Source organism: Balaenoptera physalus, assembly GCF_965194825.1.
Source record: "Balaenoptera physalus genome assembly, chromosome: 3".
NCBI classification, from domain to species: Eukaryota; Metazoa; Chordata; class Mammalia; order Artiodactyla; family Balaenopteridae; genus Balaenoptera; species Balaenoptera physalus.
Window position 1 is genome coordinate 717,146 of NC_138890.1, and position 18,709 is coordinate 735,854.

An 18,709-nucleotide genomic window follows, 5' to 3' on the forward strand; every position below is an offset into this window, starting at 1 on the left:
CCCTGGGGCGGGGCCGGGCTCGAGCCAATCCCAGCTCGGGCGCCCGCCTGGGTCCAAACGGCCCAATGGGCGGCGGCGGCGGGGCTCGCTGCGGGGGCGCGGCCGGCCGGCTCGGCCAACGGGCGTGCACGTCGGTGCCGCGAGGGGCGGGCCCGCGGCGGGCGTGCGGCGGCGCGGCGGCGCAGGGCGGGGGAGGAGGTAAACAAGATGGCGGCGGCGTGTCGGGCGCGGAAGCGGGAGGCGGCCCGAGGCCCCCGCGACTGAGGCGGGGCGCGGCGGCAGCGGCGGCGGGCGCCGGCCGGCAGTGCGGCCGCCTTGCATGGGCTGGGTCCCCGCGCCGCCCCGCCTGCTCCACGCGCGCGGCGGCCGCGGCGGGGGACGCGCTGCCCGGGCTCCGGCGGCCTCCGGAACCCCGGCCCGGGGCCTGCGGCCTGCGCCGCCTCGGCCGCCCGGAGCCCCGCGCGCCCCGCGGCCCGCGGCCGACGGCGTTCGGGCGGAGAGCGAGCGCGGGCTGCCGTTTGGGGAGGGGCGCCCGCCGGGCCCGCGCGGCCGCTCGGGGTCTCGGGCCGGTGTGCGGGCGCCCGGGCAGTGGGCGGCTCGGACGGGGCTTGTTCCTTGCGGCCGGCGGGCCCCGGGCAGCCCCGGCGCTGGCGGGAGCCGGCCGGGCCGGACGGAGGTGCCCCGCGCGCTCAGGACACGCACCTGCCGGCGTCTCGGGCTCCCCGGACGGCGAGGCCGGCGGGAGACGCCCCCGAGCGGCGCGCCCGGCCCCCGGCTAAGCTCGCCTGCCCAGCTCTGGGGGCCCCGGGGCCGGCCTGTGCGGGGCTCCCGGCGCGCGCCATGGGCCGCTAGTAATGGACGGCGCGGAGAAGACTCGACCCTGCCGCGTCCGTGTTCGTTCGAGGGTCTAAAGTCCCTGGAGGATGACCTAGCACTTCTCGGCCCCACCGGCCTCTCGAGGGCCCCCGTGGACGCGCCGGCCCGCCTCGAAGCTGCGAGGCCGGGCGGCCCCCAAACTTGGGACGCTGCGCACGCCCGGTTGCCCGGGCTCTGGACCAGGCGCGCTTCTTGAACTCACGTTCAGTACAATCGTTTCTTTTCCAAGAAGGGTTTTTCTTTTTTTTCTCTCTCTTTTTTTCCTTTTTTTGAGATTTTGTTGACTTTTATTTTTGGAGAAGGGAATTTTTTTTTGTGGGGGGGACAAACGGAAGAACCGCACACCGCGAAGCTCAGAAAAGGGAATAAGGGACCGCCGGCGGGAGTCGGAGGCCTGGGGTTTAGGATGGAGGTGGCGGACCCGCAGCAGCTGGGCATGTTTACAGAGGGCGAGCTGATGTCGGTGGGGATGGACACGTTCATCCACCGCATCGACTCCACCGAGGTCATCTACCAGCCCCGCCGCAAGCGGGCCAAGCTCATCGGCAAGTACCTGATGGGGGACCTGCTGGGGGAGGGGTCGTACGGCAAGGTGAAGGAGGTGCTGGACTCGGAGACGCTGTGCCGGAGAGCCGTCAAAATTCTCAAGAAGAAGAAGTTGCGGAGGATCCCCAACGGGGAAGCCAACGTAAAGAAGTAAGTGCGGGCTTCCTGGGTGGGGGCGCGGCCCGCTGGGCGGCCCCCTCCTTCCTCCTTCCCTCCCTTTCTTCTCCCTCCATTTCTCGCTTTCTTCCTTCTGTCCTCTCCTTAAGCACCCGAGCCGACCAGCGAGGGAAGGTCGTGGGCAATTCGCTAGGGTACTTTGGTGAAGTCAGGCTAGCTTGTTGCGGTTGGGCGTCCTGTGCTTTCGGCCGATGCGGAACCCTCCTCGGAAGGGGGCGCCCCTCACCCCCTTTGCCCTCCCAGCTGTCCGGAGGGTTGAGGTGCCCGGCGGAAGGGACCGGCGTTGGTTTGGCTGCGAGCAGCTGGGCTCCGAAAGGGGCCTGCCCGCCGCCGGCAGGTTTCCGCGCAGCGTGCGGCTCTTACTAGGGCCGGGGACACGCGGTTTGTTTATCCTGTTGGAGGGGGACCGTACGGTTGCCAAAAATAATTGTTTGCACCGGCTTATCAGTCAGCAGGGGGGAACTTCGCCCTTTCTCACTTTCCTGGGATGTGACACAGGACACTTTGGCGACTCGCAGTCCCGGTGACTCCTGAGAAGGGGATCAACTTGTGTCCCCGCAAACTTTTTACACGGATATTTTCAGGCGCCCGTCTGCCTCCTGACATCCCAGAGATGGTGGGGTCTGTGTGCAGACCCCCCCACCCCACCCCCCCGCCGCCAGGACGGTGGGAGCCCTGCCTCCGTCCCTCTTGCTGGTTTCAGGAGGGGCCACCCCTCCTTATCGCTGCTGCCTGGGGGGACCCTGCCCTGCCCGAGCCGAGGGGTTTATCTCACGGGCCAGGCGGCAGCAGGACTGGCTGGTGACCTTGGCCAGTACTGGGAGTGCTGCTCCCAGATCCATTTTCATTCCCTCCTCCTGGCCCCCCTGCTCTCACGCAGTGTGACAGCGCGCTGCCCAGCTGTTTTCGCCTGCTCTGGGATGCCTAGGGTGGTCAAGTCGGGGAGCAGGGTGCTGAGACCTGATTGGCTGTGGTCAGTGCCCCAGCTGTGGACCCCTGGCGAAGGTGGGGCCGGGCGCCCCAGGGCCAGTTGTTCAGTTCTCTGTGCCCGTCTCTTACCTGCAGGGTGGGGGGTGGGGCAGGGGCCACCGGTGTCCTGGGGAGACAGGCCAGGGGACAGCGGGTGCCCTCCTGTGGGCCAAGCGAGGCCACGCCTCTGATCAGATTCCTACTCCCTGCTTCTAAGTCACATTTTCTCTTTAAGGCAGAAGCACGTGGGGGAGATGTGGCCCTCGGGATGCCAGTTGGCCACTGCTCCAGGTTGAGCCCCCCCCCCCCCCCACACCTCCGCTCTCCAGGGCTGGTCCTCGTCCTCCTGGCTCCTCTTAGGCCTCATCCCTGGATCTGTCCGGGGAACAGGGTGCTGTGCTCTTGCAGCCTGGATGCACCCTCCCTCCGCCTGAGGTCAGCCTGGGTCCATGGAGGTGTTCTGGTGCCGGTGCTTTATGCTGGGCTGCCATGGCACCCCAGGCCCCAGCCTCTTGGGAGTAGCACCCCGAGGTAGGAGGGGTTCCCAGAGTCCATCCCCAAGGGGCCAGGCTGGCTTCCAGCCCCAACTGATCTGTCTGGCTAGAGTCGCCCAAGCCCACCCTGCTGGCCATCCCTGGGGCTTCAGGTAGTGCATGCGTCCAGGGGCGTGGACTGGGGGCAGCTGAGCTGAGTGGGTCCCAGAACATTCGCAGACGCGATGGAGGTGTCGAGCGCCCACTTCTGCCAAAGCATGATGTACACGTAATAAAGGCCCTCCCCACATGCAAATGCGCATGCTCAAGGTCAAGTTAGGGGACGTTTGTTCACCACCCAAAGAGTACCCTCACGCTCTGCCGCCCCACTGGAGGGTCGCAGCGTACTGGCTCCCAGACCTCGTTTCCAGAGCAGTCAGCCACGGTCCCAGGAGTTGTGGAGACACAGTGTCCGTCGGAAGAACCGGAGGGGAAACTGAGGCCTGGGAGGCAGAGTGGTTGGCGGTCCACAGCCGGCCTGGCAGTCAACACGAGGTGTCACAGCTGCAGGGCCTGGGCCGGTTCCTCCAGCTTAGCCCTAGACGTGTAGGTCTTCACCTCTCTGAGGCCCCTTGGAGGGCAGCGCTGGCCCCGTGCGGCCGCCTGCCGTCTGCAGCGTGTGGCGTGAGGACCTGCTGGGTATGCGGCTGCGGGTTAGAACCCACCGCGCCTCCTTCCTTGGGCGCTGTGAGGGGGCGTGCCCTGCTCGGAGGCACCCTGTTCCCTTGTCCTGAGTCCTGACAGAGCGCCCCGGGTTGGAGGCCAGAGGAGGTGAGGCCCTGGGCTCAAGCAAGGGCTGGGTGTCCACTCCCCGGCCCAGAGATCCAGGCTTCTGGGTCAGCCTTGCTGCCAGGCGGCTGCAGGGAAAAAAGGCTCCTTTGTCTTAGAGAGACTTAATGAACTCAACTCCAGACTCTTCTCTTGGAGTGAAGCGTCCAGAATTTTCCAGACAAGCCTCAGGAGTCCTCTAGCTCCAGTTGGGATGGGAAGCTTTTCCTTAAAGGATACACTTTGTGTTAAAGGAGGTCCTCCCCTCTTGTGGCTCCTGCCGGGAGGGCTGCTGTGGGTCTGTGCTTGTCCCCGTCTTGCTCACAAAGACTAATTTGCTCTTACTGTAAAACATGAAAGTTCCGAAAACCACCAAGAAGTAAGACAGAAATTACTCATCGTTTTAATACGAATGCTTCTGCCACACTCTCTCTGAGCCTTTCTTTAGCATGTTTTCATTACCTATCCAAGCACTTTTTAATGAAAAATTAAACTCTCCTAAGGATCATTTTCAACAGTAAGCTGTACCTGCTTGCTTTCCTGGTTGGCAGCAGAAGCCGCGCTGGGGCCTGCCTGGCCGGGGGCAGCCGTGGGGTTTCGCGCCCATACAGACGGTGGGCACACGCCCCTCTGACGCAACCCCCCGGGGAGGGCAGGTGGCAGATGGGCCCCTCTCACGGGATTCTCACCTGTCCCAAGATACTGTTCTTTGTGGGTTTTCAACAGCTGTTTACAAGTGTACAGCGGCCGGGGCAGTCTGTGTGCCCCACAGCCCGTCTGTGTGAGGGCAGGTCGGGGTCTGTACCCAGTGTATGCGGGGTGCAGGTGCTTGGTGAGCCGTGCGGGGCCGGCACTGGGCGGGTCAGGGCCCTGCCAGCCTCCTTCTTCATCGGCGTCCCTGCCCGTGTGGCTGGGGCCCAGCAGGCCGGCGCCAGTCTCTAGGCTGGGCCTCCCTCGGCCGGGCCAGCGGTGACTGGCAGGTACTTGAACCTGGGGGGTGAGTGGTTGGGATTTTAGCGCGTGCAGCAGAGCCTGGACTTTGCTGGCCTTCGTTCCCGTCCTGAGTGGCTTCTGCCAGGTCCTGGCATCTGCTGGGGCACCTGCCCCCCGCCCCCCAGTGGGAAGGATTCTTCCGTGAGGCCAGGCTGGCAGCGATAGGGCATGGCTGGTCCACTGAGGCGCCCCACACTGAACGTCCTCGTGGCCTCCCTGTCTGGTCCTTCCCTGGCCAAGGGGGTGACTGTGAGATGCAGTGGGAGCTCGGGGGCCGTTGGGATACACCCCAGGCCGGGGCGCAGGGGGTGGGTGGGGACACTGGCTCCTCACTCAGGAGTGTTTTGGGAATCACAGCAAAGTTGCCCTTTATCCCATGTTGACCTCACGCTGCACGGCAATTTGTTCTTTTAACGGCTTTAATGAGACATAATTTAACGTGACATAAAATTCAACTATTAGCGGGTAACTCAGTGTCATTTAGTATTTTCACAGAGTGTGCAACCATAACCTCTAATTCCAGGACATCCCATCCCCTCAACAGGAACCCCGCCCCCATCAGCATTCACTCCCCCAGCCCCTGACAACCAGGAACCCACTCCCTGTCTCTATGGATCTGCCTGTTTTGGACGTTTCCCATCAGTGGAATCACACACCGTGTGTCCTTCTGTGTCTGGCTTCTCTCACTGAGCAGCCTGTTTTCAAGGTCCATCCGCGTGGTAGCGAGTGTCAGTGCTTCACCCCTTTTCAGGTGATGTTCCTGGGTGTGGAGGGACGTGGTGTATCCATTAACCCTTCAGTGGACATTCGGGTTGTCCCCACTTGGTGCCTGTTAGGAATTGTGTTTCTGGGAAGCTGCGTGAGCGAGTGTTTGTGTTGAACTTCACTTTTGGTGAATTTCTCCTCATTTTAGTCTCTCTCCCGGATCCCCGATGGCCTCTTGCCATATGATTAGAAGCATCAGCAGAGAGGCCAAGGGGTGAGGGGGGTCTTGCTCAGTGTCCCTCGTCCAGAGCTGCCATCGTCCCCTCCCCTGCTCTCTGTGGACCCGTCCCTGTCCCCATCACCGTCTGGAGGGAGTGAGGTGGGTGCGTCCCCGGCGGCTCTGGGATGGGCCACTGTGGTGGCAGCTCCTTTCCATTCCTCTGTGAGCTCCAGGGGCTCTTCTGTTTCCCTCGTGGGTAGTCAGCGAGTCCGTCCCCAGCAGTCCGCTCTGCTCGGGTGGCACTGTGGGCAGGTCCCTGTGACACCCGCCCTGAGCAGCTGCGGCTGGGCCGGAAGGCTCGGCTTCCTGTCACTTTACTTCCTGCATCCTGGCTGAGCGCCTGGCTTTTCCTCTTTCTTTAAATACTATTTTTCTTTTTTTCCGGTCAGTAGTGTGCCTTGTAGGAGACGGAGAACTCAGAGAAGGTGTAGCAGCCCCTCCCCGGCCCGGTCTCTGCAGTGAATGTCTCGGGGGTCCTCCTGCACGCCCCTTTTACCCGCTTGGAGCGCGCATCTCCATGCCGCCTGTGGGCGAGGTTCTCCTCTCAGAGGAGCTGGACACTGTAGCCACTTACCTGATATCCATAATGGGACTTACCCGTTTTTCTCCAGGAGGTTTCCATCACATTTAACTGACCTCATGAGCGCTCGACGCACCCACAGCGCAGGGACCTCCCTTCAGGGCTGGCTTTGTTGGCGTTGGAGTAGGGGGTGAGCTGTTTAATTGTGGAGGGAAGGGTGCTGCCGTCAGCCTCCTCCCGCACAGAAGTTTGCCCCAAAGGCAGTGGGCGGATGGAGAGGCGCAGCCCGGAAGATGGTTCCAGGCCCAGGTATCTCACGGCACAGAAGGCAGAGCCGTGGGGTTTGTCCTCGCCTTGGAAGGCCTGGGGTGAGCTCCCCGGGGCCCCTGGACTAGCCGCGGGCCCCCCTCCCGGAGCTGCCACACGTGTTGTTGGCAGCCTGTGTCTGCGTTCAGGCGGGTTCTCACACTCGGATCGGCAGACGCTGCTTGAAGCCTGGCTGTAAGCGCTCCAGGTGGTGGCCACGCGTTGGCTCCAGGTACGAAGGGCCTCCTGGTGTCCACACGTGCGGTTTAGTTAGCCCCTGTAGCGCCTCTGGATGGAGAGGAGAGGGAGAGTGCCTGGAGCCAGCTTCCAGGGGAGGCTGGCACGGGGTCAGAGTCTGCGCTGGGCCCTCCCTCAGCCCCCCCAGCTTGCAGCTCGCGACAGCTTGCCCCCCACGTGACACCCTTCCTCTCTGGGCCGCAGACCCCATGGCGGCTCTGGCTAGGTAGCTCAGCGGTTACTTGGCTGGCTGGGTGGACGGCAGGTGCTAAACGCTGGTCTCTGAGGGGAGCCGGCTCTGCACCTGCCCCTGGGACCCCTGCCCCTGGGACCCCTGCGAGGAGGAGTGCTGTACTCAGTCCTGGCAGGGACCCCAAAGGCCTGGTCACCACTGTCATGACAAAGGCTGCTGTGCGGTGCGGCCCGGGGAGGCCACCAGTCCTCGACTGTCAGATAGAAAGGGAGGGGACTTGCCTGCGGGGGAGGGTCCTTGAGTCACCAGAGCCGAGCTCTGGTCCCGGAGAGCTGGCAGCAAGCAAGGCCGGGAGTCAGAGCTGTGGGGTGATCTGGGCGAGAGGGGGAGGGATGCCTGGGGGCACAGGGCCGCTCCCTGACAAGTGGTGGTGGACCTGGAGCGTCAGAGGGGCACCCAAGCCCCCACGGACAGGGCACCCACCTGCCCGGGGCCTGACCCACAGGGGCCTGATAAGGCCCGTCTGTTGCAGGACTGAGTGAGTGAGTGGGATCTGGGGGACCAGCACTGGGGCCCGAGCTGGAAAGGTTCAGGGTCTGCTCCCCACACCCCAGGACGTTCCTGATCCTTTACAGCAGGACTCTCACCTGGGCCGTCTTGCCCCCAGGGACGCCTGGCGATACCTGGGGACATCTGTGGTTGTCACGATGAGGGAGGGGGGCTCCTGGCATCAAAGGTGTGGAGGTCAGGGATGCTGCTCCACACCCCACAGAGCCCAGGACGCCCTGACGTCACAGAGCTGAGGCGGAGCTACTGTGTATCATTTATCGGGGGGAAAATTGAGTGTGATCCCTGCTCACACTGGACACCAGGATAAATCCCAAAGGTCAGGCGGTGTAAACCAGGGTGACCCCAACGTCTGTGAGTCTCCTCCCCTCCCTCCCACTCAGGTGTGGATTGAAATGTGTGCAGCGTCCCAGACCTCAGAGGTCAGGTGGTTAGGGATAAGCGCGGAATGATGGGGGGAACGAGGGCAGAGTTACTGCTGTGCCCCGCAACCCTCTGGTGAGGGTGGGAGTGGGGTGGGGGGCAGGCAGGCAGTGAGCTCACGGGAAGCAGCTGTAAAGCTGTGTTTCCTCCAGCAAGTCGGTGGCCTCCTGTGCTATGGGTCTGGGGAGTGGGCGCTACACACAATTGCTGTTTCCGGGGCACCCTCCCTGCATGAGTGCCGGGCTGGGGAATCTGCATGGGAGGAGGACCTACGCTGGGGAGGGCGGGTGGTGTCGAGGGCACAGGATCCGCGCTGGTGTGCGAGGGTGGGGTGTGGTCAGGAACGGCTTCCTGGAATAGGCGACCTCTTCATGGACAGTGAGAGGCGTGCGACTCGGGTCTCGTGAGGTTGGGGACCCCTCACCTGCCTGGCTGGTCTTGTGTTTCATGCTTGGGCTTCCCAGTGAGAACTTTAAAAAATCTTTATTGACGTATTATTCACATACCATGCAATTCGGTGACGTTTAGTATCTTCATGTCAACTCTCATCTTTGTCTAGTTTCAGAACATTCCATTACCCCAAAAGGAAGTCCCGTCCCCATCAGCAGTCACCCCATTCCATCCCCAGTCCCTGACAACCAGGAACGCACTCTCTGTCTGTGGACTGGCCTGTTCTGGACGTTTCCCATCAATGGAGTCACACACCGTGTGTCTTTCTGTGTCTGTTTCTCTCACTGAGCATCGTGTTCTCAGGGTCCATCCACGTTGTAGCGAGTGTCAGGGCTTCTGCCTTCGCTCGGCTGAGTGGTGTTCCCGTGTGTGGAGGGACACTGGAGTTGTATCTGCCCTTGGGCTCCCGTGGACGGTGCCGCCGTGAGCACGTGTGACCGGGTCGCCGTGCTCTCGGTCCTCCCGGGCACGTGCCCTGATTGGAGGTGCTGGGTCAGTTGGTGACTGTTCAACCTTCTGTGGAGCTGCCCGCCCCGCCTCCTGCAGGGAGTCCTCGTGGAGCCGCCCTGGCAGCGGAGGGGAGCCTGGGCTTCAGTCCCAGAGGGAGGAGGGGGTGGGGGGATGCGGGGACCTGGCTGGAGCCCCAACTCCCGCGTGCTCTCCTGCTGTCCCCGCGCGGTCTTCGCTGTGGTCTCTGTGAATCTTCAGTTAAAATGCGGGGACGGGGCCTGGTCGTGTTGCTGGGCTCGGGCACGTGCCCAGGACTAGCTGCCCCTGTGCGGAGCTGCTCACTCTGGTGCTGCCCTCTGCACGGTTCCTGGGGGCCGGTGGCACTGCCAGGCCGTGGGGCTTGGCTGACGCCTCCGTCCTCTGTCTTCAGGGAAATCCAGCTGCTGAGGAGGTTACGGCACAAAAACGTCATCCAGCTGGTGGACGTGCTGTACAACGAGGAGAAGCAGAAGATATATCCTTTTGGGGCTCGGGGTGCCAGGTGTTCCCTGAGCGCCGCCGACCTCGGGGCCGGGGCCCCTCTCCAGCGAGTGCCCACGGGGGGCGCCACAGGATGCGGGCTGGTTCTCCGCTTAGACCTCCTGTTCTCGTGCGGAGCTGGGGCCCTGCTGTCAGCCTGGTCCCTGGAGCGGGGACGCTTTCCTGGCTTCTGTTTGGGGGGCTGTGCGCCCTGGCCTGTGGCGGATGCGTGCCGGACCGGATGGGGAGTGTGTCGCTGCGGTAGCGGTGTGCTGGCAGTGTCCTCGGCCTTCGCCCTTTACTCCTGGGCCGCAGCTCCGAGAAGCAGGGTCTAGGGGCCCGGGGGCCTGCTGAGGGGCCTGTGTCGCAGAGGGCCTGTCACTGCCTCGCTGGACGCAGCGCGACGGGGGTCCTCCGTCCTAGTCGCAGGGCTGCCCCTCCACGGTGGAGATGCGGCCGGGGGGCTCCAGCCTGGCCCTGGGCCCCCCGTCCCTGCTCTGCAGCCTCACCCCTGTGCTGCCCTTGTCTCTCCCTGGCCTCCCACCCCTGCTCAGGCCTTCTCTCCCCAGGGCCCACACGCCCCTCCCTCGCTCCTTTGGGGGCCAGGGCTGGGGCTTGCGCTCCTCCTTGGGGTGTGGAACGACCGGGGGGCTTCCTGCAGCACCTGTGATCCCTCTGGGGTCTCCAGCTCACTGTACTAGTGCAGCCTTCGCCCCCTAGCATCTGTCTGTTCCCTGGGGATGGCCCGTCCGGGGCGGGGTCTTGGCTGAGCGTGCTTTCCTTAGCACTGCCGCTGCTGCACGTATATGGTGATGGAGTACTGCGTGTGCGGCATGCAGGAGATGCTGGACAGCGTGCCCGAGAAGCGCTTCCCCGTGTGCCAGGCCCACGGGTGAGCTTGCGGGCCCCACTGCTGCCCCCTCCGCCCCCGCCCGGTCACTCACGGGCCCAAGCGTTCGAACAACTTAATTCTGATCATTAGTGAAACGAAAGCTCAAGTGTGTTTCAAAACTCAGGGCTTTGGGGCTCAGTTTGCAGTCCCGCAGCCCACCTGCTGTGGACGCCCTGGCAGCCCCACAAGCTCCTCTCTGCGCACCTCCCTGCCCCACTGTGGCCACCACCGAGGCTTTGGGGCCTCCTGTGCTTGGGAAGCTGCTGACAGCGGCCTGTACTGCCCCGGCTGGCTAGTTCTCCTGGGCAGTCAACCCCTAACACCCAGTTGCTGTAGGACCAGCTGGCCTGTGGCGTGAGGGGAACGGGGTCAGTGGGTTGGCCTGGGTCCCTGGCCCCAGGGGGGACCGGGGGGGTGCAGCAGGGCTGTGTCCAGGCCACAGAGGTTGGGATGATAGCAGGGGCCCTGGGCTGCCCGGGCTGGGGGGGGCAGCTGGGGCAGGTGCCCCTGGTGGGAGCTACTGCAGCGGGGGGGCCCAGGAGTGGCTCGGCCCGGCCACTGGCCCTCTGGTTCCCTGATGGGCCGCCCGGCGCCGACGGCCCCTGAGCCTCGGCCTCCCATCCTTGGTCCCGCTGGGTTGCTGCAGGCAGCCGTTCTAGGCAGCTGAGGTTCCCGACAGGTGGGGCTGCGCCCCTTGGTGCGGTGGCTCACAGAGGCTGTGCCCTGCAGGTACTTCTGCCAGCTGGTGGACGGCCTGGAGTACCTGCACAGCCAGGGCATCGTGCACAAGGACATCAAGCCCGGCAACCTGCTGCTCACCACGGGTGGCACACTCAAGATCTCCGACCTCGGTGTGGCCGAGGCAGGTGCCCCGCCCCCAAGCCAGACCCAGGGTGGGGACGCAGGGTGGGGTCCCCGCCCACCGAGGGCCGCTCCCTGAGGGCTGTCTGGTGCTGCTACAGGCCCTGCACCCGTTTGCCGAGGACGACACGTGCCGGACGAGCCAGGGTTCCCCCGCATTCCAGCCGCCCGAGATCGCCAACGGCCTGGACACCTTCTCTGGCTTCAAGGTGGACATCTGGTCAGCTGGGGTCACGCTGTAAGTGCCCCTGGGTCTGGGTCCGTCCACCCCAGGGGTCTTCCCTCACCCCCCCCAGCCCCAGGTACCCCATCTGGGCTCCAGGCTTCCATGACCTGCCCCTCCTGACAGGTCTCCCAGCTGCTGCCGCCCCCCAGAGTCTGTGGAGGCCACGGAGCCGGGGTCAGGAGCCCCCATGGGTGGGGGGACAGGCACTGGGACCGGCCGTCCTCCTGGCCCCCGCCCACCTTGGGCTTGTGCTGGTCTCCACCTGCGCTGCTTCCCACACCGGCCACAGTCGCTGTTGGGCGGGTGTTTCTGTCCTGACCCCTGGGGCTGAGAATTCTCAGACACCACGAGTCGCCGGCAATGCTCGGCCCACCGCTGCGTACCCCCCACCCAGACGCCGCCACGTGGTCGTCTGTTCCTCCGTGAGCTCAGGCGGCACCGAGTGGGCCTGTGTTCTCTGGAAGCCTCTCCTGCCCGAGGCGAGTTCACGCTGCAGCCCCCTGTGCGCGCAGCCGCTGGCGTGGGTGTCCTGTTTCGTGTTACTGAGAGCTGACTCGTGTACCCTTGACCCACCGTGTCAGAGTGTACCATCCGGTGGCTTTCCGTATCTTCCTAGTGAGCCGCCACCACCATGTGTTCCAGAACATTCTCCTCACCAAGTCCAAGTCCCCGCAGGTGGGGGTGGTTAAGGCTCGGGACCAGGCTGGCTCCAGGCTGGGGCGCGAGGCAGGCCCTCCTGACTGGTCTGTCCTTCCCGGGGCCGCAGCTACAACATCACGACAGGCCTGTACCCGTTCGAGGGAGACAACATCTACAAGCTGTTTGAGAACATCGGGAAGGGGGACTACACCATCCCGGGGGATTGCGGCCCCCCACTCTCAGACCTGCTCAAAGGTGAGGCCCTCGAGGCAGGAGGCTGGGTTGCGGGGGTGGGTGGGCTGGCGGCGGGTACTGGGGCCCCCGTGGGATTCCCATGGCCCGCTGGCCCCGCGGGAGCCGGCTCTTCTCTGTGCAGTTCCCCGACGCGGGGCGGGGCGGGGTGGTGCAGAGCCTAGTCGGGTGTGGAGAGCAGCGGGCGCAGGGGCGCCTGCAAGGGGCCGTTGGCTCCTCTGGGCTCCACTGCCTGCCCTGGACCTTCGTTCCACCCTGTTCTGATCCCCCATCCCTACAGTGAAGTAGCAGCGGGGACCCCGGTCCGCCTGCTGAGTGGGGGTCTCCTGCGGGGGGGGTGGGGGTGGGGGGGGGTGCTCTTCCTGCTGCAGTTCCCAGGCTGTACAGCAGGTGGCGCTGTCTGTGCACCGCAGGGGCGTGTCTAGGTGTGGATGGGCGGGAGCCACACCAGCATCCTGGGGCTTGGCCGAAGTTAGTTTTGATGACGCAGCACATCCAGGGTATCGCCCTGTTTGACCGGCACCGTCCTAGGTTCCCTGCCCACAGTCCCTGGGCTCTGTGTAACTGACCTGACACTCGGCTTGTGCTGAACGCTGGGTCAGTGCCCGGCCTTCGTGTGATGCACAGCCAAGAGGATCTTCACAGTCCTGCGTGGCTCCTGAGCTTTCTGATGACTGAGTCTCGCCGGTTCTTTGGTTTGTTAGTGAAGGTGAAATGAAGCTGGGCAGTTGCGTTCCCAGTGCTCTACGGCCCCGGCCCCCACCTCCCCCCCCGCCAGTCCAGGCCTGCATTGCCAGCTGCCCCAGGACCCTCAGAGGGCTGGGCACACCGCCTGCCTGGGGTCTTCTTGGAACGTGGGAGGAGCCAGCAAGCAGGAGGCAGCGGCCCAGCTGGCTCAGTCCCGGCCCTCCCCACCTGAGCTCTCCTTAGCAGTTTGTGGGCCCCGTCCTTAGGGGTGCCTGGACCGTGCCCCCTGGCCTCCACCAGCTGCACTGAGGGCCGAGGGCCGTTGCAGGCGGTGAGCTGGTGTTCCAGACTCTCCTTCCCTCGCCAGGGGCTGGTGGGTCAGAGTTTCCTCTGTACGGAGCTTTCTTTGTTCCGGTGACACAGATGATGATCTGTTGCCACCCTCACTCTCATAAGCGCTCAAAACAGTCCCAAGTGGGGCCGACGAGATGGCAGAGAGCACCCGTGTCCCTGTCCCCAGATCCAGGCAGGGTGTCCCATCCTCGCTTCGTCCGCCCAGGCCTGCCTCGGGGCCTTTGCACTGCACTCTGCATGGAGGCTCCTCCCGGCCGCTGGGCTGTTGGGCCGCCTCCCCTGTGAGTCTCTGGAACACCGCCCTGGCCCTGCCCTCCTGCAGCGAGGCCGCGACCGTGACCTTTCCTCCTCTCCCACACCACTCAGATACTCAGCTCTCTGAGCCCCAGCTTCTGAAATGGCCTCTCATTTCCTGAGAACAAAGGCACCTCCAAGAGGTGGTGTGCAGAGCCCTGCCGCCCCCATCCCCCTCTCTGCGTCACGCTCGGTCCTCCCGTGGGGAAGGGGGTGGGCACTTGAGCATGGTGGGGGCTGGGGACCTCGGGCCCTGGGCCCCCTGCAGCCCTGGGGGGGGAGTGCCGCCCTTTGCTGCCTCGGGCCAGCCCAGCACAGCCTGCAGGTCAGCCTTGACCCTTTTGAGTGTCCGGATGCCAGGCAAAAGGCCCTCACACCAGTGTCTACGTACAGTGTGTCACTCTTGAGGCCTCCGGTTCTCCTGCCGCCGCCTCAGGGGGCTTTGGTGTCCTGGCTAGAATGGCCAGTCACAGGCTTTGCTGTCCAGAGCCGGGCGGGCACCAGCAGGGGCGAGCCGTGTGCTTTGTCTTCTTGGGGCGTGTGGACAGGTTCAGGGTCACTGGGGTGGGCTGTCCGTCCTGCATCCCAGCCTTCTCTGGTCTTGGTCCTCCCGACCTTGCTTTGCAGTGTCTGCCAGGCAGCCCCTCGTGTCGAGACAGGGAGACGGCCCCGACTGCGTCCGCCTCCGTTCAGCTACGGGCTTAGCATCTTTGCCCTCGTGCTGGGCGCCCGGCTGCAGAGGCCAGGCCTGCGGGGGAGGGGGCTCTGCTCACTCACGCCACCCCCTCCCCTGTACGGGCACCCACGGGCGTCCCCACCTCTCCCAGGCAGGGGAGGGCCCTCTGCCCGTGTTGGCCCCTGCACCCACCGCTGGTCTCCCTGGCAGGGATGCTGGAATACGAGCCGGCCAAGCGGTTTTCCATACAGCAGATCCGGCAGCACAGGTGAGTCCCCGCAGGGCTCCCCGACTTGGGGGCCCGTGTGGCAAGAGCGAGTGGGGGCAGGGGAGGGGGAGGTTGGGGCCACGGGGGTCTTGCTGGCTCAGTCTCTCCCGTTGGGCCCTTTCTCCCTCCCCCACCCCGCGTGGTTCTCAGCAGGAATTGGGGGTGGGCCCACGTGGGGAGCCAGGCAAGCCCCTGGCTGCCCTGACCCGCCGGCTTCCGCAGCTGGTTCCGGAAGAAGCACCCGCCGGCCGAGGAGCCAGTGCCCATCCCGCCGAGCGCGGACTGCAAGGACCGGTGGCGCGGCATGACGGTGGTGCCCTACCTGGAGGACCTGCACGGCTGCGCCGACGCCACGGATGACGAGCTCTTCGACATCGAGGACGACATCATCTACACTCAGGACTTCACGGTGCCCGGTGAGTCCCCGGGGGTTGCGGGGGAAGCGGGGAGGCCCTGCCCCCGGCCCGAGGGTCCGGTGGCCCTCTCCGCACCGGCCGCACTGCTGACGAGTGGCCTTCTTCCCCAGGTGGCGAGGAGGCGTCTGAGGCAGGGCTTAGAGAGAGAGGCCCGCAGGAGAGCCAGTGCTCAGACCTTTCTGGAGAGGAAGCTGAGGCCAGGGCCGCCGAGGAGCTCCGGGCAGAGCCCGGGCCCTAGTGTAGCGCTGCTCCACCCACCGCCTCGCGGTGCTGTGCTGTCCCGGGGCTGGTTCTGCAGGCTCCCGCATAAAGGTCTGCCCCGCTGAGCGTGTGCGGGTCATGCTTGCTTCCTTCCGGCTCGCCGGCCAGGGCTTAGGCATTTACCGTAGAAAGAGCCCGTGTGCAGGGTGGCCAGCGGGGCCTCCAGGGAGCAGCCCCAGGGTGGGTCCGCGTGTCCCACTCTCCTGGGGGCACACTCAGGCCTCTGGTGCAGCTGGCTGCAGCCGTTCCCCATGGGGTCCTGGGGTCAGGTGGGATGCCCCCGCTCTGGGAACCCTGGCCACGGTCCAGTCCTGAGTCAGGCCTCCTGGAGCCTCCGTCCCCTCCACAGGATAGAAGCAAGGTGTCCTGCCTCTCAGAGGCACTGGGGCCCTGGGACAGGTGCCTGGGTGTGAGCCTTGCTGGCCGGCCGGCTGTAGAGGCACTGACCACACACTGTCTCTTCAGGCCTGTTCCAGAGGCCTGGGACTGCTTTGCCTCGGTAGGGGAGGGCTTGTTCAAGAGCGGCTCTCTGGGCCTGAGCCAGATCCCTGGCCTGGGAACGTCCGCCACACAAGACGTGGGGACGGACGGTCCTGTGCTGAGGTCAGGCAGCTGCTTCTCGCTGACCTGCCCGTGGGCCGGCAGCGGGCCGTATTGGGGCTCCTCCCGTTCCGGTCCTGTTGTGTGGTCACGGTCAGAGGCTCTCAGCTGCTCCCCTGGGCCCCTGGTCTGTCCCTGGTCCTGCCATCCACCCTGAGGGCTGGTGCTGGGCCTTGGGCCGGGTGTTGGTTGGTCGGGGCCAGTGGCCCCAGTGCCTTGAGGGCATGTGGGGCAGATCCCGTGCCCTCCAGCCGCCCTCTGACTGTGGTCACTGTGCCGGAGGCTGGGCCCCAGGTGATCTGCACAGAGTTTCGGTGCTCAGCGCCCCTGCAGCCCCCCTCCCCCATCAGAGCAGACACCTGACACTGCCCCCACCCCACGCTCTGGGTTCTGACCTGAGACACTTCCCGGTCATGGGCCGGTGCCTCCCGGCTAGGTCCGGAGGCCGAGTCAGGCACGTGACGCCATTGGCAGACACGGGGCTCCGTGTATGGAGGAGATGGATTTGAGGCAGCTGAGGGGTTTCCTGCTGACGTCCATGGGAGGGGGGTGCGCCGCGGGCAGCACGGGCTCCCCGCACCCTTCCCTCCCCCCACGCCTCAGCGGGCACACGGTGGGGCGGGCGGCCCCGGGCCAGTGGCCCCGGGACCCGGTGAGGGCTGACAGCCCACACGGTTGGGGCCGGGGCATGGCAGGCACCTGTGACGGCCTCTCCGTTTGTGCCCGGCGTGGAGAGCCGGGGCGGGCTCTTGTGGGAGAGACGGCGAGTCCGGACACCCGGCCCGAGCCCAGCCCCTCCGAGTCCCACGGGGCCCAGCGAGGTCTGGCCATCGCACAGGTGAGAGAGCCGAGGCTCGGGCCCCAGGTCCCTGGTGTCCACCGTGTTCCCACCCACCTGAGTGCAGGGCTCCGCTCACACCTGAACAGGCAGGTGAGCATAGGCCGGGCCCTGCCCCGGCCGACTCGAAGGCCAGCCCCGCCGCTCCCTGGATTAGGGCCCCATTGGCAGGACCGGGTGGGACAGGTGGTGGAGGTGCCCTGGGCCCGGGCAGGCGGGGCACTGGGGACGTGTTGGTCGTGGACCCCCAGTCAGCACACGTTTGCCTTCTCCCTCCTAGGACAGGTCCCGGAGGAGGAGGCCGGGCGGAGCACACACAGCCGGGGCCCGCACAAAGCCATGTGTGTGAATGGCACCGAGTCAGCCCAGCTGAGCGCCAGGTCGAGGGCGGAGCGCCGGGCCAGCGCCGCCTCCAACCCCGCCCGCAAGGCCTGCTCGGCCAGCAGCAAGATCCGCCGGCTGTCGGCCTGCAAGCAGCAGTGAGGGTGGCCGCCTGCAGGTGGGATGTGGTGGGGACCGGAGGAATGGGTTGGGGGCGTGCCATGGGCACTGCCCTGCTTGGCTGGTGTCACCGTCATGGCCTGTGCCTGTCACCCCCAGGGTCTGGGTTGGAGGTGCAGGAGGTCACTTTCATCAGGGCATTGGCCATGCACTGGGGTCAGGGGGCGGCGTGTGCAGGAGCAGGGCCCCTAAGCCGGCAGCCTGTCTTGCAGACCTGCGGGGCTCACCCCCACCCCACCCAGGCTGCTTCTGCGACAGGGCGATGCTGGCGTCAGACGAGGCTGGGGGGTGGGGGGTTGGGAGGGTGAGGTGAGCAGGCTAGGAGGGGCTGGGCTCTGACAGAGGCCGTCATCTCCCCTCCCTGCTTCCTCCTCCCAGCCCTGACCACCCAGTCCACAAAGGGCGACTGGGCCCCAGAGGCACTGGAGACCCCATCGCCTGCTCAGGATGTGAGCAGTGGGGTAGGGGCCTGAGGTTACAGCCCCTGTCCAGCCATGTCCCCTCTCCCAGGGAACTGCCCCTGAAACGCCCCCCAAAGAATTTGCCAGCATCAGAACCAGCCAGGTGGGGTAGGAACTCTTTGGAGGGAGGCCCGGTTCCGTGGCAGAAGAGCCGTGCTTAATCCCACCAGGTGGCCAGCGATTCCCGGGGTGGCCCCTTGAGGCAGCACAGCCCTCCCTGGCCTCCTGAGGCATCTGACATCACTGAGGCGTGACCAGGCCTCAGTTTCCCCACCCTCTGGGCGGCCCCAGGGCAGGCCTGCTTCCTGGGATGCAGGGCCTTGCGTTGACCCAGAAGTGATCCACCTTCTGTTCTGGTCTCAGCCTGTCTCCAGGAGCCCCGGCCAGGTCCTGCTCAGTCTTCCCGCCGACTGCTGGCCTGCCGCCCACTGCCCAGGAAGGCCGCCGCTGCACCCTTCGTGCTGACCGCCCCTCCGGAAGCCGGAGGGGCCTGGAGGGCTGTGGTTGGGGGACAGCAGGGACTGGGGTCCGCCCTCCCCTGGTGGCTGGTGGACACGACCTCCTGCTGACTGCAATCCTGTGCTGAGCCCCTTCCCCCGGCCGGGGGAGGAGGGAGAGGGCCCGGCGCGGCCCCACGCCAGCCCTCGCCATGCACTTTACGTTGAGACTACTGGTTCTCGCCCGCCCCAACCCCTCTTTTTACTCTGCCGCTCATTAGCGCCTCCCACACCTGGTGATGTGTTCCCACCAACCACAGCCGCAGCGGGATGGGCAAGACAAGCGGACCTGTCGACCGCGATGCATGCCCAGTGCCCAGGGGAGCCCGGCGGCTGCCTTGTTTTCATTGTTTGGTTGGGTTTTTTTTCTTCTTCTTTTTTAAGAAAAAATAAAACAGGTGGATTTGAGCTGTGGTTGTGAGGGATGTTTGGGAACTGTGGGTGGCAGGATGTGCTGTCAGGTGGCGGGGGTGG

The 18,709-nt window shown here is 65.4% G+C and overlaps 1 protein-coding gene across 6 annotated transcripts; it reads left to right on the forward strand.

The window, feature by feature from the left end:
• The first annotated feature begins 517 nt into the window (after positions 1 to 517).
• On the forward strand, positions 518 to 18,643 carry STK11 (serine/threonine kinase 11). 6 transcript variants are annotated; one of them, XM_082453146.1, is made up of 10 exons: positions 520 to 1,572; positions 9,424 to 9,507; positions 10,315 to 10,404; positions 11,134 to 11,266; positions 11,367 to 11,503; positions 12,258 to 12,385; positions 14,604 to 14,661; positions 14,884 to 15,077; positions 17,062 to 17,275; positions 17,656 to 18,095. In XM_082453146.1, the coding sequence occupies exons 1-10, from the start codon at positions 1,283 to 1,285 to the stop codon at positions 17,897 to 17,899; spliced, it is 1,572 nt and encodes a 523-aa protein (XP_082309272.1). In that variant the 5' UTR covers positions 520 to 1,282; the 3' UTR covers positions 17,900 to 18,095. The 6 variants fall into 6 exon arrangements, with proteins under 6 accessions (XP_082309274.1, XP_082309272.1, XP_082309277.1 ...); XM_082453147.1 differs by lacking the exon at positions 17,656 to 18,095 and adding an exon at positions 18,102 to 18,643 and having other exon boundaries at positions 562 to 1,572; XM_082453150.1 differs by having other exon boundaries at positions 572 to 1,572; positions 17,057 to 17,275; positions 17,656 to 17,778.
• Positions 18,644 to 18,709: the final 66 nt, after the last annotated feature.